General features: G+C 43.5%; 1 protein-coding gene across 1 annotated transcript in view; it reads left to right on the top strand.

The window, feature by feature from the left end:
• The first annotated feature begins 8,605 nt into the window (after positions 1-8,605).
• Positions 8,606-23,473, top strand: part of UBE2E3 (ubiquitin conjugating enzyme E2 E3) — a 58,998-nt gene continuing 44,130 nt past the window's right edge. Inside the window, exons 1-3 of the mRNA XM_032190191.1 lie at positions 8,606-8,779; positions 9,940-10,142; positions 12,309-12,359. Of these exons, the coding sequence (XP_032046082.1) occupies positions 9,949-10,142; positions 12,309-12,359 (245 nt within the window). The 5' untranslated portion in view covers positions 8,606-8,779; positions 9,940-9,948. The remainder of the gene's footprint in view (positions 8,780-9,939; positions 10,143-12,308; positions 12,360-23,473) is intronic.

Here is a 23,473-nt window from a genome sequence, read left to right as displayed (position 1 = left end):
TGCACTTTAAAGCCTCTTTTCTGACATACATGTCTCTGTAGGGTAGGATTCTCTGAAGGAAGAATTTTGGAATGTAAATACTGACTTTGCTGCTTTCTTGGTACAAAATGATGTATCATTGCACGTCTTTTTTTGTTTGTTTGTTTGCTTCAGGATCTTACACATTCTGATCACTTATCCATACTGCCAAAGTTTAATAGCTATTAATTTGATAAAATGAATCTTAATATCACTGTATTTCTTCATAGAAAGAAGTACACATGACACAAGCATTTCATCTAGAATTATGTTATACCATCCTATTTCAAAGATAAGTTTGAGAAAGATAATTAAATAAGGAAAAAATGTACTCTGGAGAGTTAAAATGCACACCGCAAAACATCCATTTTTAAATGGATATGCTTTAACCACTTCAGACTACTGGAACTATTTTGGTTCTCTATCTCCTTTATCCTTGGTTTGATGCTGAGATAGGAAAGTATCATACCAGAATGTCATATCTATATTGGAGATGAGAAGATATCATATGTACAATATCAATGGGAGTTACTAGCTTTTTTTAAAAAACAATATGGCCACCTGTTTATGTACTGGGATTTAGACGCTTCACTTTAAATACCTGTGTCCCAATTCAATGCTAAATTACATGAATTTGATTCCATTGACCTCTAAATTTCCTTTTTCCATTAGTAGGATTAATACAGACTACTAGCATTACTATTTAAAATCACGAGCAGCCTGACAGCAAAGGCCAAAAGTTCATTCTCACACATAGTTGAAACAGGGACAAAAAAAAGCAGACTTCAGGAATGATGATCTCCATTTAGCAAATTAATTAAAACAACGTAAGGTAACATAGGAATAAGAATACCCCTGAGACATTTTTTTTTTCATGGCTTTCAAGATCATGGATACAGTACAAAGTAAAGAAATCTTTTGATGTTAGATGTGTGGAAGCAGCTTCCCTGGCATATTTTTTCTGCTGTTTTGAAGTTAGTACCATGTTCATATTTGTTCTGGCATAGTATGGTCTCTTCTGTTTTTATTTAACCAGAAATCACTCCTAAAAACATAGTATATTAATATTCACACTAAGCATTAATGAGAACATAGTAAAGAGGAAGTAAAAGGTAACTGTTAGAGATTCAAAGATGAATAGGCAGTGCTACAGTTAGATCAATGCAAGCAGAGGTGGCATGAGATAAACCTGCTTTTTCTAGTTTTCCTCACCTGCATTTCACAGAACACAGAAACATCATTTTAGCTTCACTCAGGTTGGAAAACCTGAAACACTTTAAAGATGGACTTCAGCAAACACTCTGACTGCCTCATGATACTGTGTGTTCAGTGATACAGAAGTGCAGGTATACAGTTCTCCTACCTGTAGAGACAGAGTTAATTCACATGTTTATTAAACATTATAAGTAGAAGCACGGACAACAGTGTCACATTGCATTGTGAAGGAGGGCTGCAGGAGCAGCTGGGATTACTGCACTGGAAAACACACAACAGTCAGTCTGTTGACACACATGTGAATAAAGGTAGGGAAATGACACTGTGGATTTTTGAGAGAAAAGCCACCTGAGGGATAACTGCATTTGGCCGTGCAGCTGTGCTCTGCAGGGGCATGGAGACGTCTTTGATCTCTCACTCTCTGCTGGGAGCTTGGCACAGGCAATGCACGTGGCTGGCCAGGAAGGACACTCATCCATCAGCCACTACTCAACCAGCCTAATGAGAGACTCCAGAGTGAGCCTGGTTCAGTTTTCACTTGAAAGAAGGAAGTTGTTCAAAAGTGTAAAATAGAAATGCTCATTACAAAAAGAATCAATGGTGAAACAAGAGTTTACTGTTGAAGCCATGGGACAAAACTAAATCAGACTGACCTCATACCTGCTAAGCATAATTCCTTTCCTGTACAAAGATTTCTGGCTGATGACACGAGAAGAGCTACTTGAAGACAGTCACGTCTTGACATCACACAGATGGGGGTGATAAAATATGACTATAACACTAAAAGCAGCTTATTTCAAAGTCTGCACCACTTTACCACTTACAAACTTCATAGAAACCTTTCTACATACTCAGTGACAAACATAACCCCCTCCTCCCTCCCGCAGGATTCAATCTGCTTTTGTCCTTGACTTTCCCAGTGTGTCTCTAGGGCCTGACTTTCCATCTCCAATGGCTGTAGCTACAAGTATTTAAGACAGTACTACCCAGGCTCTTTACTTGGATGTGACTGCTCCAGCAGGGCTGGTAACAGTATAAAATACATGGAAGCTCTTCTGCCAAGACTGTCCTCCATTCTCAGCCCTCACCACCACCATGGGGATCCTTTCCTGACACACATTTGCTCCTGTTATGAGTGCTGTGGGAACATCTCCCACCCACTGGGGCACAAGAACAGCTAGGAACTGCAACACCTACTCCTACTACAGAGACTGTGCAGGGAGCTCAGGAGTGCAGGCTGTGGAGGATCAGCCCTGCCCAAATTGAAATGGTGATTTATCATGATAGGCCCCTGACCTGTCTTTCCTGTCCCTTTGTAGGAGTGCAGAAACGCAGACAGTAATGCTCCTAGTCAAAAAGCAAGATGCTGCAATACTATTCTACTGGAGTATTTGGTAATCCTGATCTTTACAGGCTGAAGAAGACATTGCTTCTTTATTGTACAAGAGGCAGTCAGCCAAGCTGGCCTTTTATCCAGTGCAGACGAGATAATAGGAAATATGTATGGGCCTTACCCTATAATTAGGGCGCGTTCAGAAGTGTCATGGGCTTTCCAGGCAGGCAGATGTAAGGCACTGTGATTCATCGCAGAGGGGTGTGACTGCCCCCAGGGATTTGTAAAATTTTTTTAAATGCTGACCAGTTCCTTCCTCTTTGATGGGATGGCAGAAACCAAAATTTGAGGAGCCTGTTGGGAGAGAAGTGTGTCAAATTGCTGGGCAGGCAAGCTAGACAAAGCTGTTTGTGCCAATTGTCACCAGCACTGAGTGACAGAGGAAATCTTTTATGCACCTAATCTCAGAGAAGTACATTAGCCAGACTGAAGGAGCTGTCCAGGATCCTTTTGTATTTAATAACCCCTTCAGGATCAACCAATTTAGTCATGTAAATTTTACTATATTGAAAAACAAAACAAAAATAAAAAATAAAAACAACCATCAATCAGCTTATGAATACTGCCCTGCTCCATGTGTGCATTTCTTTCTGACCTCAACTCGGTCAAGTGAGCTTGACTTTGTAATTATCTTGCCTTCTTCTGGCTGGCATGAAAGGGCATATTAGCTCTATTACTACCAGCCTATTAACTTTCTCCTTTCACTCAAACAGTACAGGCTGGTCTTTTAGAGCCAAAGGTTTTACGGAGCCAAAGGTTTCCAATCTGAGCAGTCTGTAGATAGCACTAATATATATGCTTGTGTATATACTTATAGATAATTTAATCTGAGATAGTTTAGGGGTGGAATATCTATTTGTAACAGGGAAATTAGAAGCTTACAAAGCCTTCAACAGTATTTGCTACAACAGCTACAACTTTCACAACAGAATATCACACACTGAGAACGATGGCATTATTTTACTACATCCTGTGTGCAGAAACTGGGCAGATTCTCACAGATTTCTGAGAATGCTGGTCTGCCCGGGTTATATTTGTAGAGCCAAGTTCTCCCTAACTTATGATCTAAACACTACACTGTTGGATGTACACTAAAAAAATAGTTTTCTAGAGTTTATGAAGTGGCTTGTAGATGCCACTTCATTCATACACTTTGCTACAGGTAAAAGGCTGATGGTATTTTGTATCTTCCTCTGCTACAGTCAAACACTGACGATAGTGTACTAAAAGCTGTGTCTGTGTTAAAGCAAGCTCAAACTACCAATTTAAGTACATCAAGGATTATTACGTTTTTTAATTAAAATTTCAAGGGAAAAATTCACTTCATGATATTGCTTGCAGACAAATACTCACTGATATGACACCTATTTATAAAGACAGAAATACCTTTATGAAGTGCAAATTACTATTGTCCAGTCGACACACCAATCCCACCTGAAGTGTCTCTATTTAATTTTTCTCCATCTGCTCACAGCCTTCCAAGTAAAACAATAATTATAGAGGTTAAAAGCTGACTAGCACAAGCTGCTTTCAAGAAAAAAAAATGGATTTTTTTAAGCACTGATAATTATTTGACATGCACAGACACTGGATTAATATGAATGACTACAGGAACTCAGAAGGGGCTGTTATGTTTTTTTTCTTGCATCAATAGTCCACACACAAGGAAAGAATTTACACAACAGAATATGAGGACTCCATGGGAACCCTGAAATAAAAACGTTTCCACATGACTTTGTGCTACAAAAACATCCATTTACCTGACATGTTTTTTAAGTGCTTAATGCTAATCTGCCCAAGAAAACCTAGTACCCAACTGTCCATTTAGTCTGTGTAAAATATGTTTGCCAAATGCAATGCATACCATACAGGAGAACTTTCTATCTATTTCACTGGATTATGATGAAGATTAACTAATGTCTGCAGTGCTTCAAGATGTTAATTATTTTTCTATGGATTTAGGTACAGCAGTTCAACACTATGAAGAACCCTGGCTAACTTGCTAATTCCTGTGCTAAAATACAGTTGGTCACATTATTCTCCTTCTGACTTTATTCAAACGTGTAAGGATCCAGAGCAACTAAAGATACCCTGAAAACTAAGTGTCCCAAATTCTAGGCCTTGTGGCAATCTGCATGAGAGCAGTCTCAGGATTATTCCTCAGCTACGAGAGCTTCCAAAAAGTTGTTCTCTAAACAAGAGCAACTGAAGCACAGCAGTGTTCTGGCTCTCATCTACAGTTCTTCTTTCCTCTCTCCCTCCCTCTCTCCCTCCCTCTCTCCCTCCCTCCCTCCCTCCCCATCCTTCCTCCACCACATTCCTGAGCCACTATTTGGAAGGTGTCAATGCAAAACCAACAGATGGGCTAAACACTAGCTGACAAAGAGACAGGGAAATGGTTTTCTAACAGTTGAATCCTGCCCAGTGCCATGCTTACTTTACCTCTTGTTTTGAGAACAAAAAATTACTTCTACTTTACTTATGAATTCTTGAGGATATAAATTAATTGAAACACAGTAGGAAGACTGTTCTTTAGGGGTTTATTTTGCATTCACACACCCAAATGAACCCATAGCATCACAACATAAAAATAATCCTATTTATTGTAGTGATTTTAAGTTTAAGGCACCACAGGATGAGCTGTAATTACTGACTTTGTAACAGGCTTCCTGAGCTCCATTCTGTAAATCACTACATCTCTTCCCGACTCAAGGTTTTGTTTCTAATCTAACCTACTCTACTAGCTCTCTCTGCTAAAACTGTAAATTATTTGGGGAAAAGACACACTGGGTATCTGCACGTGATCTATCTTACAAGGGTCAGCAGTTGCTACTGTGGAACTAATTAATAACAAAAACACAATCTAAATTTTATCACATCCACTAAAGAAGAAAAAAAAAAAAAAAAAAAAAAAAGACTTTATTCATTTCCTGGCTCTGCAGTTTGCACATATTCAGCTGTAGTGTAGCATCACAGTAGAGCTCCAACAGGTGCTTTAACAACACAGCCTGGTATGGGAACACACACAACAGAAAGATGCATTGGTAGGTGGAGATGTATTTACTGTCAGGAAACAATGATTTTGTGATAAAGAAGACGGAGTATATGACTATAAACACTAAATAGTATTTTCAATTGTGCTGCTCTTAATCATGAAAAACGTTCACTGGCCTTATTTTACCATCTGTACACCCTTAAAATGGTAGGAGCAAGGAGATCAAGCAATGATTTTTCCATCCCTCGTAGTTTACTTGTGAGAAGCAGAAAAAGCCTTTCACCCTAGTTCTGGTGCCAGGCATTGAGCTGTTTGCTATCACAGCATTTCATGTCAGATGGAGGAGACTGAACTGTGAATTCCTAAACCCAGAAAAATATTTTCAGATGTCTGTGCAGCCCAAAGCAGCTGTTAAACCTCTGCATGTTGACAGTAACTTCATACCTGTGCACTGACAGAACAGGGATGGAGACATACTCAAAGAGATACTGGGCTTCTGAAAAAAAACACCAACAGCCTTTGAGAGTAGGGCTTGCAGGGAAAAAAAAAATAGGGCATCCGATCGCAGAAAAAAAAAAGCAGGCCTCACCCATGCCTGAGTGCCCGAGACTATTCAGACAAGTCTGAACTTAGGAAGGCTCTGCATGCACCTCACGATACTGGTTGCACTTTCGCAGTTCAAGTGCCCAATAAACTGGCAGAGAAAAAGCACTCATGAGAGGTTCACCAGGTAAAATTACACTGATGTCACATCACAATGAGTATGAAAAGTCGGAGAGATCATGATATGTAGCTATGTAACTATGGCTATTGAAATCAGCATTTTCTCCCTCTGCTTCCACTGCACCAGATCTCAGTGCAGTACTTTTTCTACAGCTGACAAGATAACAAACATACCCTAGGAAAATACAACCTCCTAAGAAGAAACTGTCATCCTTTGTGCCTTGATGTCAAATGAATGAATATGCATTCCAATAAACACCTGTTATATCCACAGGTGTTTTAATAAGGTACAAAAGGCTGGGGAAAAATCTAGACTGATTTTTCAATTAGCCTCTGTTAAATGGGCATTATTTTCATTTTGTATCCTAAAAGCCATAGAAGCCACACAACGTGTAGCTGTCACGGTGAGCAACCCTTGACCAATCTACTTACACTCTGATGTAGATGCATACTCTGCTAATCATATTTTGGAGTCCTGTGTTGATTGTCACATGAAATAAAATAAAAGTTAAACACTTATTCCTGACTTCCAAAACACGTGTAGCCTTATCTTGGGCATCATCAACAGAATAGGAAAAAAAAAAAAAAACTTTCACTGCTGACTGACAGATTTTTGATGTTGCCATGCTTCCCTTTTACTAATTATGCCCAGATTGCTCATCATGCCAGATACTGTTTATGCTAGGAATTTTCTACAGCATACCTCAGGGGCAAATTGCCTGTAGTGGTGATCTGGGAATTCTCTATAGCCTACTTTAACAAACAAACCTCCAGTATTCCTCCGCATCACGTCATTCAGCTCTCTCACCAAATCTTCAGCATACTTTTCAACTGAGCTAACTTCAGCTACTGACAGAGCTGTACTCCCTGACACGCTGGCTGTGTAGTCCCTCTAGAGCACACTATAGACCCTTTGGCCCCACGATCCTGCTAATCCTAAAAAAAATACAGTAGTTTTAAGTCATTAGGCTGTTGATAAGGAAAGCCCTTGAGGTAAAAGCCATCGAGGTGCAAGCCCAAGTGCTGGACAGCGGTTTCATGTAAATTCCTGCTTTTAGCGTTTACACAAAACTTCACAACATTTGTTAATTTCACCTCTGCTGTAGCAAGTTATTCACAAGCCTGTCTGCTTTTCACAAACAGAATAACTCTTCTTTTATGAGTGGACATTATCACTGGCACGATCAGACCCTGAGTTTGGAATATTTCTATCACTCCAACCTGCGGATGGCTTTTGCCACACTGCGTGCCCTGTAGATGCAGGGTGAGGCGCTTCTCAGGGACGCCCCAGAGCGGCACATTTATGATGGGCAAGAAATCCCACTCCCATCCTGTACCACCTTCCCGTGACAGCTGCTGCAACCGATCACCCCCTTGCCCCTCGAACCCCTCAGAGCGCGGCAGGCCGCCTGCTCCAGGCTCCTCAACGTGCTCTTACTGCGGGCTGCCGTGCCCAGCGGCACCTCGAGTGCTCGGGTGCTCCCCGTGCAGCCGTGCCCATGAGCCGGGTGGCACCGGCTGCAGCCCCTGGGCCCCGCCGTGCCTCAGCCCGTGCTGTGAGCGGGGGTTTCGGGGGGGATCGGACGGGAGCTGATAAAACCTTGCGGAGCCTGGCCGTGCTGAGAGGAGGGGCACGAGGTGAGGTGAGGTGAGGTGAGGGGTGAGGCGAGGCACGAGGCGAGGCGGTGACTGCGGCGACCCCGCCGCTCTCCTCAGGGCGGGCCCCGCGGCGCAGCCATCGGTGGGCACCGGCCCTGCCCAAGCCGGCGGCGGCTCCCGTGGGGCTGGGGGCGGCTCAGCACAGCCCCGCTCCCACCCGGGGCCGGGACCGCCGTCGAGAGCCTCCCTCCCCCCCCCCATCCCCGTGCGCGCCGCCGCTTTGTCCTTGCCCGGCCCGGCGAGCGCGCGCGCCCCCGGCGGCGGCGGGAGAGCGCCTGCGCGCACCCCAGCCCAGAGGGGGGCGCGCTCCGGCGGCCGCCAGGCGGGAGCGAGCGCCCCCCTCGCCTCGCCTCTCCTCTCCCCTCCCTCCCCCCGCCCGCCGCCAGCCCCGCGGCAGGCGAGCGAGCGGGCGGGCGGGGGCGGGCAGCCGCCGGCGCGCCCCCCCCCCCGGCTCCCGTCGCTTCTCCCCCGCCCCCGGCGGCGCGCTCCCGGCCGCCCGCCGCCCCCCGCCCCGGCCCCCCGGCCCGCCGCGGGAGCCCGCGCCGCAGCGCCGGGGCCCGCCAGCGCCACCCGCCGGCCGCGGGGCCGCACCGCGCCTCCCCCCGTCCCCCCCTGCTCCGGCTCTCAATGTTCCACACCGCCCGGCCACAGAGCCGCCGCCGCCGCCGTATAGCCCCCCGGCCGCCTCCGTCCCCCTCCTCGGGCGCCGCGGGCCCGGCCCGGCCCCCCGCCACCCCGGCCCCCCGACCCAGCAGCGGGACAGGACGCGGGCGAAGGTAAGGGAGAGGCGGGCGAGGTGGCTGCGGCGGCGGCGGCGGCGGCGGCGGCTGGGCGAGCGCGGTGGGGGGAGGCGGGGAGGAGCGGGGGGGGGCGGCTGGAGGAGCTTTGTTCTTGTTTTCGGCGCTCGCTGCCTGCCGGCGGCCGGGGCCGCGGGGCCGGGCCGAGTTGACGCCTGGCTCCGGGCACACACGCAGCGGTGCGGAGCGGAGCGGAGCGGGGCCGGCCGGGGCTCTCCCTCCCTCCCTCCCTCTCCCTCTCTCTCCCTCTCTCTCTCTCTCTCTCTCTCTCATTCCCTCCCTCCCTGCCCACAAAGCGCGGCCCCCAGCCCTGCCGCAGCAGCTCCCCGCCGCGCTCCTCCTCGGCGCCCCCCCCGCCCCCGCCTCGCCCCCCGCCCCGCCGCCGCAAAATGTCGGGCTGCCGGCCCGGGGGGGGGTCCGCCCGGCGCTGCCCAGGGCCCTGCCAGCCGCCGGGGCTGCCCCCGCCCGGGGCGCTCCGCAGGCATCGCGGGGTCGGGGCGCGGGGTGGGTTTTGCCAGGGTTTTTTTTATTTTTCCCCTTTAAAAAGCGGCCCACGTTCTCTCTCCCCCCCCCCCCCCCCCCCCCCCCCCCTCCCGGCGCCCAGCCCTTTAAATGCACAGAGCAAGTGTATGTTTCGCTCTGAACGCAGCCCAAGTCTCGCTGGCAATGTATTTTCCCCGAGAGAGGGGGCGAGGGGGGAATCTGGCGTTTGGACCCAATAAAATGCTCTGCTCCAGTGTAAATATTTACAGGGTATTAGTGACTTTTTAAAAAACATTTTCAGTGAGGTCTGTTATTTACAATGTGTCATAAGTTATTAATGTTGATTGCCTAAGTACCCTGCTAAATCTGTCTCATGCCTCGGAACAAAGTCGACAATTGGCATATTGTTTAAAGTATGAAAAAAATGCGAGTGGGTTTAAAAATGGGAAATATCTGTATATTCAGAAGTGTAAATACTGCGATGTAGCTGTCAAGCTGCAGCCCTTGCAGAGGAGACAAAGAAGCGATCTTGGTCAATTTCGCAGTGAAATTGACTCGTCTCCAATTTAAGTGTTCCTTGGAGCTTGGGGAATGGCGAGAGACCGTCCTGCCAGTTGTACTAACTCTGCCTCTTCTTTTCTCCTTCCCCCAAAAAGTTCCCCACGATGTCCAGTGATAGGCAGAGGTCAGACGATGAGAGTCCAAGTACCAGCAGTGGTAGTTCGGATGCCGACCAGAGGGATCCACCAGCACCTGAGCCCGAAGAGCAAGAAGAAAGAAAACCTTCTGCAACCCAGCAGAAGAAGAACACCAAACTCTCCAGCAAAACTACTGCTAAGCTATCCACTAGTGCTAAAAGGTAAATGCGCCAGTAAAGCGTTCCGTGGTGGTTTTGCACAGTGCGTGGAGTCACGGTGTTCGCTTGCGCTTTTCGAGGCAGAGGGATTCTTATAAAGCTGTATGGGAAGTAGTGAAGTACAAACTTCTGTAGCGCAGGAGTCTTCTGGGAAGTGCCTTCGGTAATCCAAGTCTTGTTGGGGTGGTAATTACACAGGCTGGCCGTACTTCTTTTGAGGAGTTGTTTGAGAACTTGGTAACTTACAGGCCAGCTGTGGGGCACCTCTGTGACTTTCACGTTTCTAGAAATGAATAAGTGTGTGTCAGCTCCAGGTGTCTTTTTTGCAGAGTTAGTTTTCCATCCCTTATTGGTATAGGGTGGAGTCCTCCTGGTGTGTTTCAGCCTGCAGCCTGATGATGAGCAGTGCTCTTTAATTAAAGAAGTCGCAAAACACCAGTGACTTTTGTGGGCCTTCTGACTAGCTTCTCGCGTCAATGTACGGTAGAGCCTTTGCACACCTTCAAGTCACTGTTTTTTCCTGGAGTTCTTTCGGGAGAAAGTTAGGCAAGTCTTCTCCCTCAGGATCTGCAGATTCGAGCCATAGGGTTCTTCAGGTAGCCTCTACCTTTAAGTATCAAAATCTTAAGAAACCTCGCTCGGTTTTATCTGTTACGTTTTTATTTGCATACAAGTTTTCTGACAGTCCAGCTCTTAAGACATGTGCTTTAATCATTTTCTGTAAGTCCAGCTGTGGTGAAATAAAGCAAACTTTAAATCCCTTGATTCCAGTTGTCTTCTGAGAAGAAACATAACTTTCCAGTCTTTTCCCTGGAGGTCCTTTTCTGTACAAATATTTACAAATATACTGTAGCCAGAAGACCTGTGGAGTAGCCATAGTAGCTTTGAGTTTTGCTTATTTGGTGTGAATACAGGGGTTCAGACTTGTAGGAATGTTTTAGTATTTTTGCGTTGTACTTAAATTTGGTAAATACTTTTTGAAATATGCTGGAATTGCTGCAGAATACAACTGGGTGACATTGGTGACTTTTTGTCTTGTTAAAGAAACCCTATAAAATAGGACTGGCTAAAGAAGGAAGAGTTCTGGAAATGCTATGCAGATTTTGCGATTTATTGTTACTTATCTTTTTTTGAAATGCCTGAGGTTCGTCATGTAGAAACCCTAGACAGTTTTCTCCTCTTGCCTTTGTTTCAGTTAATTATTGTAAGTCCAATTCCATACATCTCAAATAGTTCAGCAGTCTGATCGGACTTAACGGGACTAGTGCAGGGGCTTTCAGGGCGGTTTCTGTCAGCTCACATTTTACCACTCGCTATTTGTATGGAAGAACAGTCTTGCTTATGTGAGCCTTCTGGTCCAGAGAATTCTTAGTTGTGATTTTAAAGAGGGATTTGCCATGAGTCTTTTAAAATTACACCTTGTATGTGTCTGAATAAATTATTAAATCCACCAAAAGTTTTCAGTATTCATTTTTCTGGACTGTAACGCCTTTGGAATGGTTGTTACAATGTAAAGCTCAGCACAGATTATTTTGAGTTATTATGTCGCTTTTTATCATGTAAAATACAGCTACTGTATAAGGTTGGGGGAGGAAAGGCAGGAGAAGGTGTGGAGAGGAGCAAAGTTGATCTGGAGAGATCATTTCAGGAACAGAGACAGACTTGCAGATCTGCAAATCTACTTTTGAAACACCCTGCAAAGCGGGAGGTAAAATATTGTCAAAGGAATGTGTTTGCTGACAGCATGGTTCACTTCTTCAGCCTCGATCACAGCTCTGTTGCACTGGTTTTAAGTCACTGTCAAATGTGCTTGTACAGCCTCCCCCCCCGCCTCATTTGCATATTAGCTTGCAAAGAAAATCTCTCTGGTAAAAAGTGCTCAGATATGAAAAAGAGTCACTTTTCTGAATACTCGTAGGGAATTTCTACCAAACTCAGCTGTGAGTGTTCTGTTTGTGTACAGCATCGAGCAGGAAAAAGCTGCAAAGTTTCTCAGCTATGGGATTTGGGTTATGCCTCTGAGAACAAAGAGGAAGCAGCCATGTTAGCATTACTGAAGGCAAAGCCAATCTTGCATTTAACTGCATGGTGGTAGAGGGCAGTGTAATTCCCTGATTTATTCTATAGACTATCTCAAATGCTTTGTGTCTGTTCTCATTTCACCAACAGAATCCAGAAGGAGCTAGCTGAAATAACCCTTGATCCTCCTCCTAACTGCAGGTATGTAACAGCTTCTTAAATTGTGGACAGTGGCAGGAGATTAATCTGCTCAGGCTAACAAATGGGAAAGTTCGTGTTTACAGCTGGTGACTATTAGACAAAAATTGCATACAGTGGATTGAACAAGCATAGGGAATGTCTGATATTGAATTCTGGTATTTCATCTGCATGTTGTAGGTGTAGTCATTTGTGGTTTAAGTACATAGTAAAATATATTCAGTTTATTTTTTTTGTGGCTGGTCCCTGTCTTTGTGAAACATTGATTATACGAACTTCAAAATACATGGAAGCTTTTGACTTTATGTCTGCGTGTAGTTTGAACTGGCCTTTTGAGTGCCAGGTTTATAGAGTTATCGCTTTGTTCTGAAGCAAAAGTAAAGGAACTCTGTTTGATTCTTATAGGCGTTCTCTTAGTACGTTGCTTAGTAGTTAGATGAGAGGTATTGCCTTTAAATTTATGTTCTGTTGGTCAGAGTTGTAGTTGCTTGATAAAGGATGTTTTTAAGGAGGCTCCCAACTTGAGAGATGTCTGTTGGTTTTTAGAAAGCAAAGTCATAGGCTTGGAAGGCTGAGTGATAGAGTCTTAGTTGAAGTGAAGGTAACTGGAGCACTTCATCTGTAGGAAAGTTAAATAGTAGCATAGCTGACTAATTTCTTTAAATCTTTTACATTTTTTACTTTTGTTTAAAAGATGCATAAAAATTCTCATTAGCTGTGAACATCCAGCATTAAGTTTTGTGCTAAAACTGCACTTTAATAACGTTGCTTTCATTTGATGCACCTCAGTAAGCTTTCTGACTGTAAGGTTTCTTCAGATTAATAGCTCATGTAACAGCAAGCATTGTACACGTGTTAAAAAAATGCTGGAAGTGCTGTCTGATGTTACGTTAGAATTGTTTGGCATTTTCAATAGTTGGAAGGGGTTGGTGCAGATCTTGTGAATTTGGTAAAATGTGTGATGTTATCCTATTTTAACAAGCTGGGAGAGGCAGGGACTAACCAGAGCTGCGTTTCACTGTTTTTGCGGTAAAGGTGCCTTATCCTGAGGACTATGCTGTAGATTGCCTATGGCAGTCTGATGTATTTGCATGCAGGGGCAGCGGGGTCTCCCTCTTAAGTAGAGGCAAGCTCTGTAAAGCGAGAAAATGTGGGGGGTTGTTTGTTTGTTTGGGTTTTGTTGTTGTTATTTGTCGTTGTTGCTTTTTAATAATTGTCCTCTTACTGGGATCTAGCTCTGTGTTTGTCATTAATTTTGTGCTTGCCCCCCTAAATGAGGCATAGTAGGAAAAAAAATTTATGAAGGAAATGAAACACTAATGCTTTTCCTTGTTAGATAAATGCTGAAAAGATTACTGTAGCGGTTTCAGGTTCAGCAAGCTATAGCTTGGCTTTTCGAAAAAGAAGCCTCCCCCCTCACACTTCCCAATCGCATCTGATGTTTAGCTCCTTGGGAAAGCATGTTCCTCTGGTATTAGCACAGGAGTGTTGCACACAATCTTTCTTGTGAGCTGGTGCTACCAGTTGCCCAGGAATGCTGTTGAGAATGATGAAAAACCCTCGATGTGTCTAAAATTATTGTAACTTCTCTCCTACAGAGTGTAGGGGAAAAGATAGATAGATAGATAGATATTGTCAGTGAGGAAGCCAGTGCTTCTTTTCTTGCAAGTATTTTTGAAGAGAAAATCACCCTTTAATCAAGAGCAGCTGTATGATGAGTGTATTTTTACCTTCCACAAACATATTTACAAGAGACATTCACTTCTTTAACAGAAATTCTGGGTTTTCAGGATGAACAGTTTGAACAGAGTTTCACTACCCAAAGGATTACCATTTCACTGGAATTTAAGGTTTAGAAAGAGCCTTTTTGATATCCTTTGGAGGTAAATGTAGCTGTGCAGTTTGCAGAGCAGTTGAAGCAAAAGGCTTGCAACATGCTTTCTTGTGGGGTGCAGTAGCACAGATTAGACAAACTGATGCAGCAGGCATATGACACTCTTCATGCAACAAGCAGCAGAATGTTACTTCTTACATTTCTTGTAAATGTGTATAAAAAGTAAGTAAAAAAAAAAGTTTAAAAGCCTGTAGAACGTGGGCATATTCATGTGTGCTTTAAAAATTAAAAAGCCCTGTGTTGTAAGTTCTCCCAAGGGGATTTCTTCATGCCAAGCTGTTTCTCCTGCAGTTCCAGAATGCACCCTTATCATTTGCAGTCCACATGTTGCAGGCTTCCCAGGAAGATAATCGCTAGCTGATGTGGTTGATAGTCCTTCTGGTTGCCCAGTTATTGAAGTAATTAAAAATAAATAAATAAATATGATATAGGCACACAAAAAACAGTAAATGTAATTTTAATTCAGTACAATGCAAATACTGAAGAGTGTGTTGAACTCTCCTGTACTGAGGTACGTGTTGGTGTCTGCTGCTGCTTCTCACCTGCCAGTGTAACTGCACGTAGAGTTGCTCCCTAATCCACTTCTATCAGACTGATCTGAGGTTGAGTTAGCAACTTAAAAATGACACCAACCGGTTGCACTGTGATTCTCACACACGAGATGCGTAGGTTTCCTCAGTAGTTAAATTTCCCACAGTCGCATCTATTACTATAACATCTGTTTTGTTAAAATGCCAGAGCCCCAAGAGAGCCCCATTCTTGGGTGTGCTGAGCAGGCCTGGGCTGTGCATTAAGTTCTATTTTAGGAACTGGGATAGCAGAATGACAGGCAAATTAAAAATGTCTAAAAAGCATTTTTTGCTTGCTTATCTCAACGGTGGAGTTTGGTTTCTGATTCTGTTCAGTTAATTGGGCAATGTACTGTTAGAAAAGTCACGTTGTTGTGTTTGTGAGTGGTAAACAAACTGCATCCTGGGGGGTACCATGTATAAAATCTTAATGCTGACAGCTGTACTCTTTAACATACAGTAATGCTCAAAATTCTTGTGGATTTTGGTGAGATTTCCAAGAAAGATAGAGCACTGAAAACAATAAAACTAGATTTGGTCTTAAGCCACTAAAGATGATGGGAAAGAAGTTAAGTACTGCTTTCTCCTTGTGTTTTCTCTTGGCTAACAGAAGAGCCCAGAATGAGTCAGTGGGTGTCCAGCTGTAGCACCCGGGCAGATAGGTAAATCCAGGTCACAAGTATCTGATCCTGTTTTTTCTTGCTTTTGCTGGCTTAACTCAAAGTTGTATTACTTGATGCAGTGTGCTGTATTTAATTTCTTTTGTGCTTTTAATAGCATAAAGCACAGCTAAAAAGGTCTTGGCCCTATTGCTCCTGGGCAGCTCAATTTCAAACCATGGCCAAGCGCTTATACATGCTTCAAGGTAGGGAAGTATGCCAAAACCCACCATTGCACATTCTCAGAAAAATATTGCAAAGATCTTGCACGTAATGCGTGGTAAATCTGTGCTGCAGGGATGCTCTTAAATAGGTTTGACATATCTGGAATAACTATTTTCAGTTCGTGGCATAAAACTGCTCCGAGCAGAGGGCAGCATGCTGTAGCTGAGGTTAGATCCGAGGCTGCTGTTCTGACCTGCGAGATTTGGGGGCTGCAGCTCAGGTGGAGCAGGGCACAGCTGGATCCCACCCTCCTTGTGCTCCCTGGATTGTAGCGTTGGCATGAGTGAGGCATTCCCAGGGACACTGTGATTTACAGCAGCTTCCTTTAGCTGTTCCTGGCTGCTCTGCTGATCCACATTAGCAAAACTACGTACTCCCTGTTGTCTTTCCTCACTCCTCATTTCCACTCCAAAATTAATCATTGTTCTTCTTCATGAGAAGGTTGTAGAAGTTCGACCCAATATTAAATGTATTTAGTAACACCTATGCCAGCATATTTTATAGTTTATGTCCTATTTTGCAACAAATTCAGTTTGGTGTAAACTTCGGAGAAAATGAAAGCATAAACTAAAATCAGTGTATCCACTGAGAGCTTGATTCATGTGGTTTAGAAAGAAGTGAGTTGAGATAGTGTGCCTTTCCCATGTCAGTGTGAGAATTTGAGCATTTTACGGTCTATTCTGTCAGTTGGTTTTAATCACTTCTCTTTGTTAAATTAAAGATCAGACATCTGAAAGCAAGTGGTTAAAAGAAAAAGGCCAGACGAAGCACGTGCTGTAGAGCCCCAGTCAGAGGCAGCTTTCCTCCTTTATAGCTGCTGGGAGATGTGATTTCTTACCAAGACAGAGGTTCTTGGATCATCCCAAAGGCTCTCTGCTCTGTTTCATCCTCTTCCTAGTGAGTGCCTGACTGAACCTGATCAGTCTGCTGAGAAGATTTTTCTCAACAGGGATTACTATCTCTATTTATTTTCAGGCCTCGTACTCTAATATATACTAATGTGATTTCTCAAGCGGTACTACAGAAGGTAGCAGTTGATGATTTTGCTGTTTGTACCCTCATCTAAGCTTGCAAGTATGTTGATAATTTATGAGTAGCTCATTTTAAAATTACTTATTTTAAAATAACACTCCAGAGTATGTGTACTGAGCACAATGGGCAGAAGACGTAGGGGTTTCGTTTCAGTGCCGCATTCTTGTGCTTCCAGAGGATTGCATTTGCTACATCTTGGGCTAATTCTGTGCTGCAGTTTTGCCAACTCAACCCCATGGTCTGGAGTTCGACACAAAGAGAAATGCTTGCAAACCCCTGGCAGACAAATGCTTTTCCTGGTTTAGTTATGGACCCACGAATCCAGACGTTTGTAACTGTCTCACTGTGGTTATTACCCCATCAGTGAGGAAGCATTGCAGTATATATTTAAAGCAATATTGTGAAGGTATTCTTCAGACCAGCAATTTAAGCTCTTTCAATTGAGGTGTCTGAAACAATGAGAAGCAATGAACAATTGCTCCGGTGGTGCAGGTTCCTTTATGTGCAGAGAGAGCTCTGGGCTGAGCACCCTTCCACAGCCTTGTGTTAGTGAGGAAGGTGCCTCAGATAAGCTGGTAGAAGCCTTTCTTTTTGTTAACATACTCCATCTACAGTAAGGTTATAGGCAAATGTTTACTCTGCAAACAGTCGTGCCTGCTGAAGATGTTACTGCACAGCTGTGGTTTGCTCCAGTTCTGCCATGTGGGGTGACTACTCCAGTCAGCAAGTGAAGCTGGCTCATCTGATAGTGCTACCCACGGGGAGGAAAAAAAAAATCATCCAAGTTTGCTTAAATGGTTTAAATAGGTGATTGAAATGAACTCTGCTGGATTTTTCCTCCCACTCTTCAGAGTAGGCATTGTTCACATGAAGCATTTTGTCAGACACATCAGGATGTGAATAAGTCAATCCGTTCCTTTGTCTCTCAAATGTAGTAAGTTTCCATCTCTCCTTTGACAAAGCCAGGCGTTAGTTTTGTTACTTTTTTGAAATCAGTAGGAGGAAGAATATTCTGAATGTAGTCAAATACAGCAGCACAAATGCATGCCTAGGTCGTCGCATGTACTGTTGTGTTTTTTTCATAGAATAGGATTTCATAGAATTCTTCCAATCAAGCTTCTGGCTTTTCAGATCAATGGCAATCTCCTCAATTTTGCATTGGTACTGTTCATGTCTTATTGGGCAAATGTCTTCATGTTGCTAAATATTGAGTATCAAGTAAAAAAAAAAAAAAAAAAAAATCAGTTTGGCTTGTTTTCACCTCTGTAGTGAAAACCCCAGCTGTGAACACTAAATGGTTCCCTACAGGAGGAGCTGTTGATTGAGGTAGGTAAGAGACATTATATTAGGAATGCACGCAAGAATGCCCATGCTGAAATTGAAGGAGCAAAATTTAAAATAATGAAAAAGTAATCCAAACCCTACTTCATAATGTATCTTCTGCGAGCTACATTGTACTTTTTATTCTGTCTCTTCTTGCCCCCGCACTTGCTTGCCACTAAATATAATAAATCCATGCTACAAGAAAAGAAAGATGAAGTTTGCAGAATGATTCTGAGAATACAAACCCACAAAATTATTTCTAACACTTCCTTCCCTGTACAGAAGTTTGCAGTTGCAAAAATGCCATTAAGAGGGCTCACAAATCCTGTAAGAACATGTTTGAAGTAGCTCTCAAGTGAATATTCAAATATTGCTTTTCAGAATTGTCCAGCTTTGAACATAGACTTGCAGTTCCTTCATTGTTAGTCAGTGAATGTAAATCAGTGGCTCATAGTGATTTAAAGATCTGTTAATTTAAAGATAACCTTGATTTATCTGAAGTTATTTCTACTAAGCAGTTTCTTCCTTGCTCTTTCTTCCCTCCCCCTTTCCTACAAGAAGAGTCTAGTCTAGGTCAGGCTAGCAAGCAGTGGTGTAATTTAGCACAGCAATCAGAAGTTGGTATTTTTTGTCCATTTGTAGTAACAGCCTCATTCTGCTATCTTTATGTGTGTGCAGAGTGGCTTTTACCTTATTTGCCAGTAGTCAGTGAAACTGCTTAAGGAGTAGGAATGAAACAAATCTAGAAAGACATTTCAGTAAAACACTGAAGTGTTAAGTTTTGCTGGAGTGCACTGTTATTTAACATGCATTTAAAAAAAAATAATGCAGCAGTGGAAGATTGTGTAACTCCTGTATGTATTGAATTGTGAGAATATTTAAATTACTTTCTTTTCAGTTGAGAGTGGATGAGAGATCCACTAACTAAAATTGCTTTATGTGTGTTTTTTTTTCCTTCACCTTGTCCTGGTGTTGACCTCATTTGAGCTCTAAACCAAGTTTGTTTGTTTGGTGTTTTTTTGTTGTTGTTGTTGTTTTTTTTTTCCAAAAACCCCCATACAGTGAATTTCTCATGGAAGTAATGTGAGCAGCATAATTAAGACAGTGTTATGCAATATAAATAAACTTTTCTACTCGTAGGAGTAAGTTTTTCTGCCTGCAAATTTGCAGATTAGGCCCTTGTGTAAGCAGTGTCCACAGTGCTGTCATACATGCTCTTAAATGTCTGTATGTTAGTCGTAAGGTCTTATAAATCTTTCACCAGTTTTCATTAGCAGTACTTTCAAAATGGAGAAAAAAAATCGGCCATCTATCTACTCTGGAGCTGCAAAAATAGTTCAAACGCTTTTCACTCAGCTACTGGTGTTACAAAACTGATCCTCATTATTTCTAAGTTTTGTCTGGAAACAATAGAAGAGCCCAAGATGGACCAGTCTGTTTAAACAATTCTTTAAGCATTGTTGTGCAAAAATTTGTAAAAACCACAGAGTAATATGTCCTTACGCGTAAGGACAAATCTGCTTTTCAAATATCCATTTGTATAACTGCACAAAGCCCGTTCAGGCTCTGTGATAAAACTAATTAAAGTATGCCTTATATATATATTTCTTTTTACATTCAAGCTGTGCCTTGCTCCTCACTGCCAACCTGTTATATTTAGTTTGTAATAAACAGTGTACATGGCAAGGTCCTAGCGCACTGAACACCTTGCCATCAGACTGACTGTCTGTGTGTGTCAGTTACCCTTCTTTGATCTGATATTTACTTTTACAGCCTTAGGACACCTAATTTTAACTCAAATTAATGAAGTGCAAGTAGATGAGAAATAGCTAAACTATGTTAAACCCTTTATTTAGAATTCGTCATCTACTTCATGTAAAACTGATGGGTGGAGATTTCCTGCGACAGGTGTAACTGTGCTTTGCAAATATGTGGAACGTTCTGAAACAGGTAGTACAGGCATGATGAAAATACCGTAAGCGTGTTTTGAGTTAGGCTAAGCAGGCAGGAGCAAGGATATCCAACTACTGGCTGGGATGGGAGAATGCAGGCCATTAAACTAGCCACAGACTACACTGTGACTTTAAATTGATGCCTTTTTTGAGCCAGTAACTGCTAGCAATGAACAAGTCCTAACCTGCTTGCATTAGCTTGGATTAATTTTCTACAGTGTCCTCATGCAGAGAGCGTTCTATGCTATTATCGGGTTCAGAGCTGTGGTTGAAGTGGTTGTTAATTTTATAACACTTACTCTAAAAAAGGCTGGTCAGATCTGTTAGGAGCTCAAATCGAGATTTACTTGACAGTGTTGAAACTGCTGTAGTTTAGCATCACTTCCAGGAGCAAGAGGGGCAGAGATTGCCGTGATGAAACACCACTCAGAACTGCAGTTACCAGTAGCTTGTGTTCAGTTTGGAAGGGTGTGTAGGGAGGGTCTTTAGAGGACCGTCCTGCAGTCCTTCGTCACTGATGTTTTCATTATTGACTTGGATGCTGGACTAGAGCTACATACTAGAGCATGTAATAAATGTTACATTTTCAGGTAACAGCAAAGAGGAAGTGATTACGGGTGCTTTGGAGGACAGGACTAGAATCCAAAGTGACATGGGCAAATGTAGGAAGTGACCTTAAATACATGCAATAGCACACAATTTAATAATGAGAACTGCAAGGCACAGCCCTTTAGTAGGCATAGTGGGCTGCACAAATCCATGGGAAAAAAAGGCTGGATAAGGAGCAGTTTTTCAGAAGAGGTGTAGCAGGCCTGAGGATCATGTGCTTTTCAGGAGTGAACAATACTACTAGACCACAGCAAGAGAAATAAATAGAACAGCGGTCACAGTAGGGAGATGCATTAAAAAAAGAAGTGTTGGAGACATGGTGTATAAACTCATCCCATTCAGTTCAGCAGTAGTAAAGGCCAGCTGGAGTACCTTATCCAGTTTTAAGCACTACACTGCAAAACGGCATGGGCTAGCTGGAAAGAATACAGATTAGAAGAAAGAAGGAATAATCTGTGGATGTATAAGAAAGTTCCTGCAAAGGAGATACAGCAATTACTGCTAGTCTTATCGGGTGGTTATGGGAGCGGCTTAAATTGCTATAAGGAAGATGTAGGGTAGACATTTGGAGTACCTAGCTATAAAGACAGTATGCAGAAGGAGGTGGTGGCTCTGCATCACCAGAGGTTTTCAAGAACAAAGGTTAGACATGTAACTGTCAGGGACTGCTTGGGTATAGCTGATCCTGTGTTTAAGCAGGAAACAGACTAAGTGACCACTTAAGGACTAGTTTGACCAAGCTATCTGTGGCAGTGGATTTAAGTAACAGTGTTAAAGGAAGGCTCATCAGGAAGTGATTTTCCCCTCATTTAAAAACTCTGTTGTAATATTTCTCTCTATTGTATTTCTCTATTGATAGAACTTGGGTTCTGTCATTTCAAGCAACAGCAGTAACAGCAATTATTTAAAAAGTCACTGGAAACAGTTTTAGCCCTGTTGTCAATTTAAAAAAAAAAATCTAGTGATTTTTCTGCTAATTATTTTTTTTTCTATGTAGCTTCATTTTCGGTTTGTGTCCAACCCTACTTTCCTTGCACAGTCAGCATATTCTGCTGATAACTAGAAATAAGCTAGACACATGTCTGATGTTCTCCAGGGGTGTATCACCACTGTGAGAAACTAATAACACTGGTTGTGTAGTAGATCTTGATTTTGGTTGTGTCCTGTGCTCCGTGTTTGGAGTTTCAGCTTTTGTTCCACAGTCATATAGGTACATCTAGCACTGAGATAAACAAAAGCAAGGGATGTTTTTTTCCCTGCTTTACAGAGGCAAGATGCAGTCAATATGCAAGGCTCAATGCATCTGTGCACATGCATGCCGAGTGGATCAAGTGCATCAGAAAACAGTTGTGTAGCATGCTGCCCCTGACCAAGACTCTACCATGGATCCTATCCCTAAGCACCCTCAGGAGTCAGGGCTCAGAAGATTGTAGTGAAACTGTAAGCAGCCTGGCAGGTTTCCAGCTGATGAGTTAATGCTGCTATAAACTCCAGTAGTTCCTCTTTGAGGCATGCAGAAGGGTGCAGACACTGGGAAAGTAGCCAAGAAAGGCAAAGAGCAGACGGCAAAGCTAAAGGCCAGCCTCAAGGATTCACAACACAATTGTCTTCAAGGTGGGATCCTCCCATGCCAGAAGCCCTCTCCATAGCTCTGGCGGCAGCACGGGAAATTGGTAAGCAAATTAAGGTATGTGTTCAGTGCAGTTAGCCTGACTTGTCTGTGCTTGGCTAGCATAGCTTGAGCAAAGGTAGCTGCTACCTGTGCCCAACGCTCCTGCCACCCCACCACTGGATTAGCAGTACAGGGTGCTGCAAGAAGCAGTGGGCTCACCGTCATGCCACATTAGTTCATTGAGCTTGAAGCTGCAACCAGGCAGTTTTTAACTCAGGTTAGCACTTCAGTCTCAAGCTTAGGCAAAGAAGTCACCAAAATATTGAAGACTGGGTGAGTCTGTAGAGCAGAGCATCAGCAGGTCAGATTCCATGGCACAAGTGAAAAATAAACAGCAAACAGAAACATTAGGGTCTTCTTTTCTGTAGGGAAAGCTATTTTTGTTTGAAATTTAAGTAAAGCGTTTAGCTTGTAAGTGGTTTGAGCAGAGTGAGTTTGGGGGGGGGGAAAAAAAGTGTTGCAATAGATCAGTGGCTGCGCAATAGGAGATCTGTGCAGCTGATGACGATCCTTGCTGTGAAGCAGCAGCTATTGCAGCAGACAATGGGCAGCTAGATTCCTCCCCAGGCACATGCACCTCTTCTTACAAACAAAGGACTTGTCCAGCCTGCAGTCACTGCCTGGGGTGTGCTCGCACTTTAACCAGCTTTTGTCCTTCTGCCTGGTGCCACAGCACCAGAGACCGGGTGAAGAACCCACTGTGGCTGTGTTTGTGCTCCGTGGTGGAGGTGTACCTTGTGCTTGTCCTGACTTCTTCGTGGATGCTTTGAGAGTGCCTGTGTCCATGTCAGTAACGCCAATGTCGGGAGCTGTGAGGGGCATCACAGCCATGGTGGGACATCAAGGATTTACTAACTCCTTCCTTAGCAGGCACCTTAGGGGCCTAGGGAGCCAGGCCCACTACAGCACAGCCCACTTAAACAGTTTCATGTTTGGTGTTTTCAACTTCAGCATCTTGGGAAAGAAATGAGATTCAGTTTAATTTCTAGTCTATAAAGCAAAAGCAGGGAGAAGTCTTGGGAGACTAAAATCTACTTGTAATGAGCTCTGTAACAAACGCTGTATTCCCATGGAAGCAAATTTAAGTGATCTAAGTTACCCAGTACAACCTACTGCACATTAAGCATAGTCTGAGTGATTAAACTGAGTTCTTATGCCAAAGGAAAGAAATACAGTACCAAC

This window comes from Aythya fuligula, chromosome 6 (genome assembly GCF_009819795.1).
Source record: "Aythya fuligula isolate bAytFul2 chromosome 6, bAytFul2.pri, whole genome shotgun sequence".
In the NCBI taxonomy this organism is placed as follows: domain Eukaryota; kingdom Metazoa; phylum Chordata; class Aves; order Anseriformes; family Anatidae; genus Aythya; species Aythya fuligula.
Note: the sequence above shows the minus strand (reverse complement) of the source record. Positions and strands in the feature narration are given on the sequence as shown.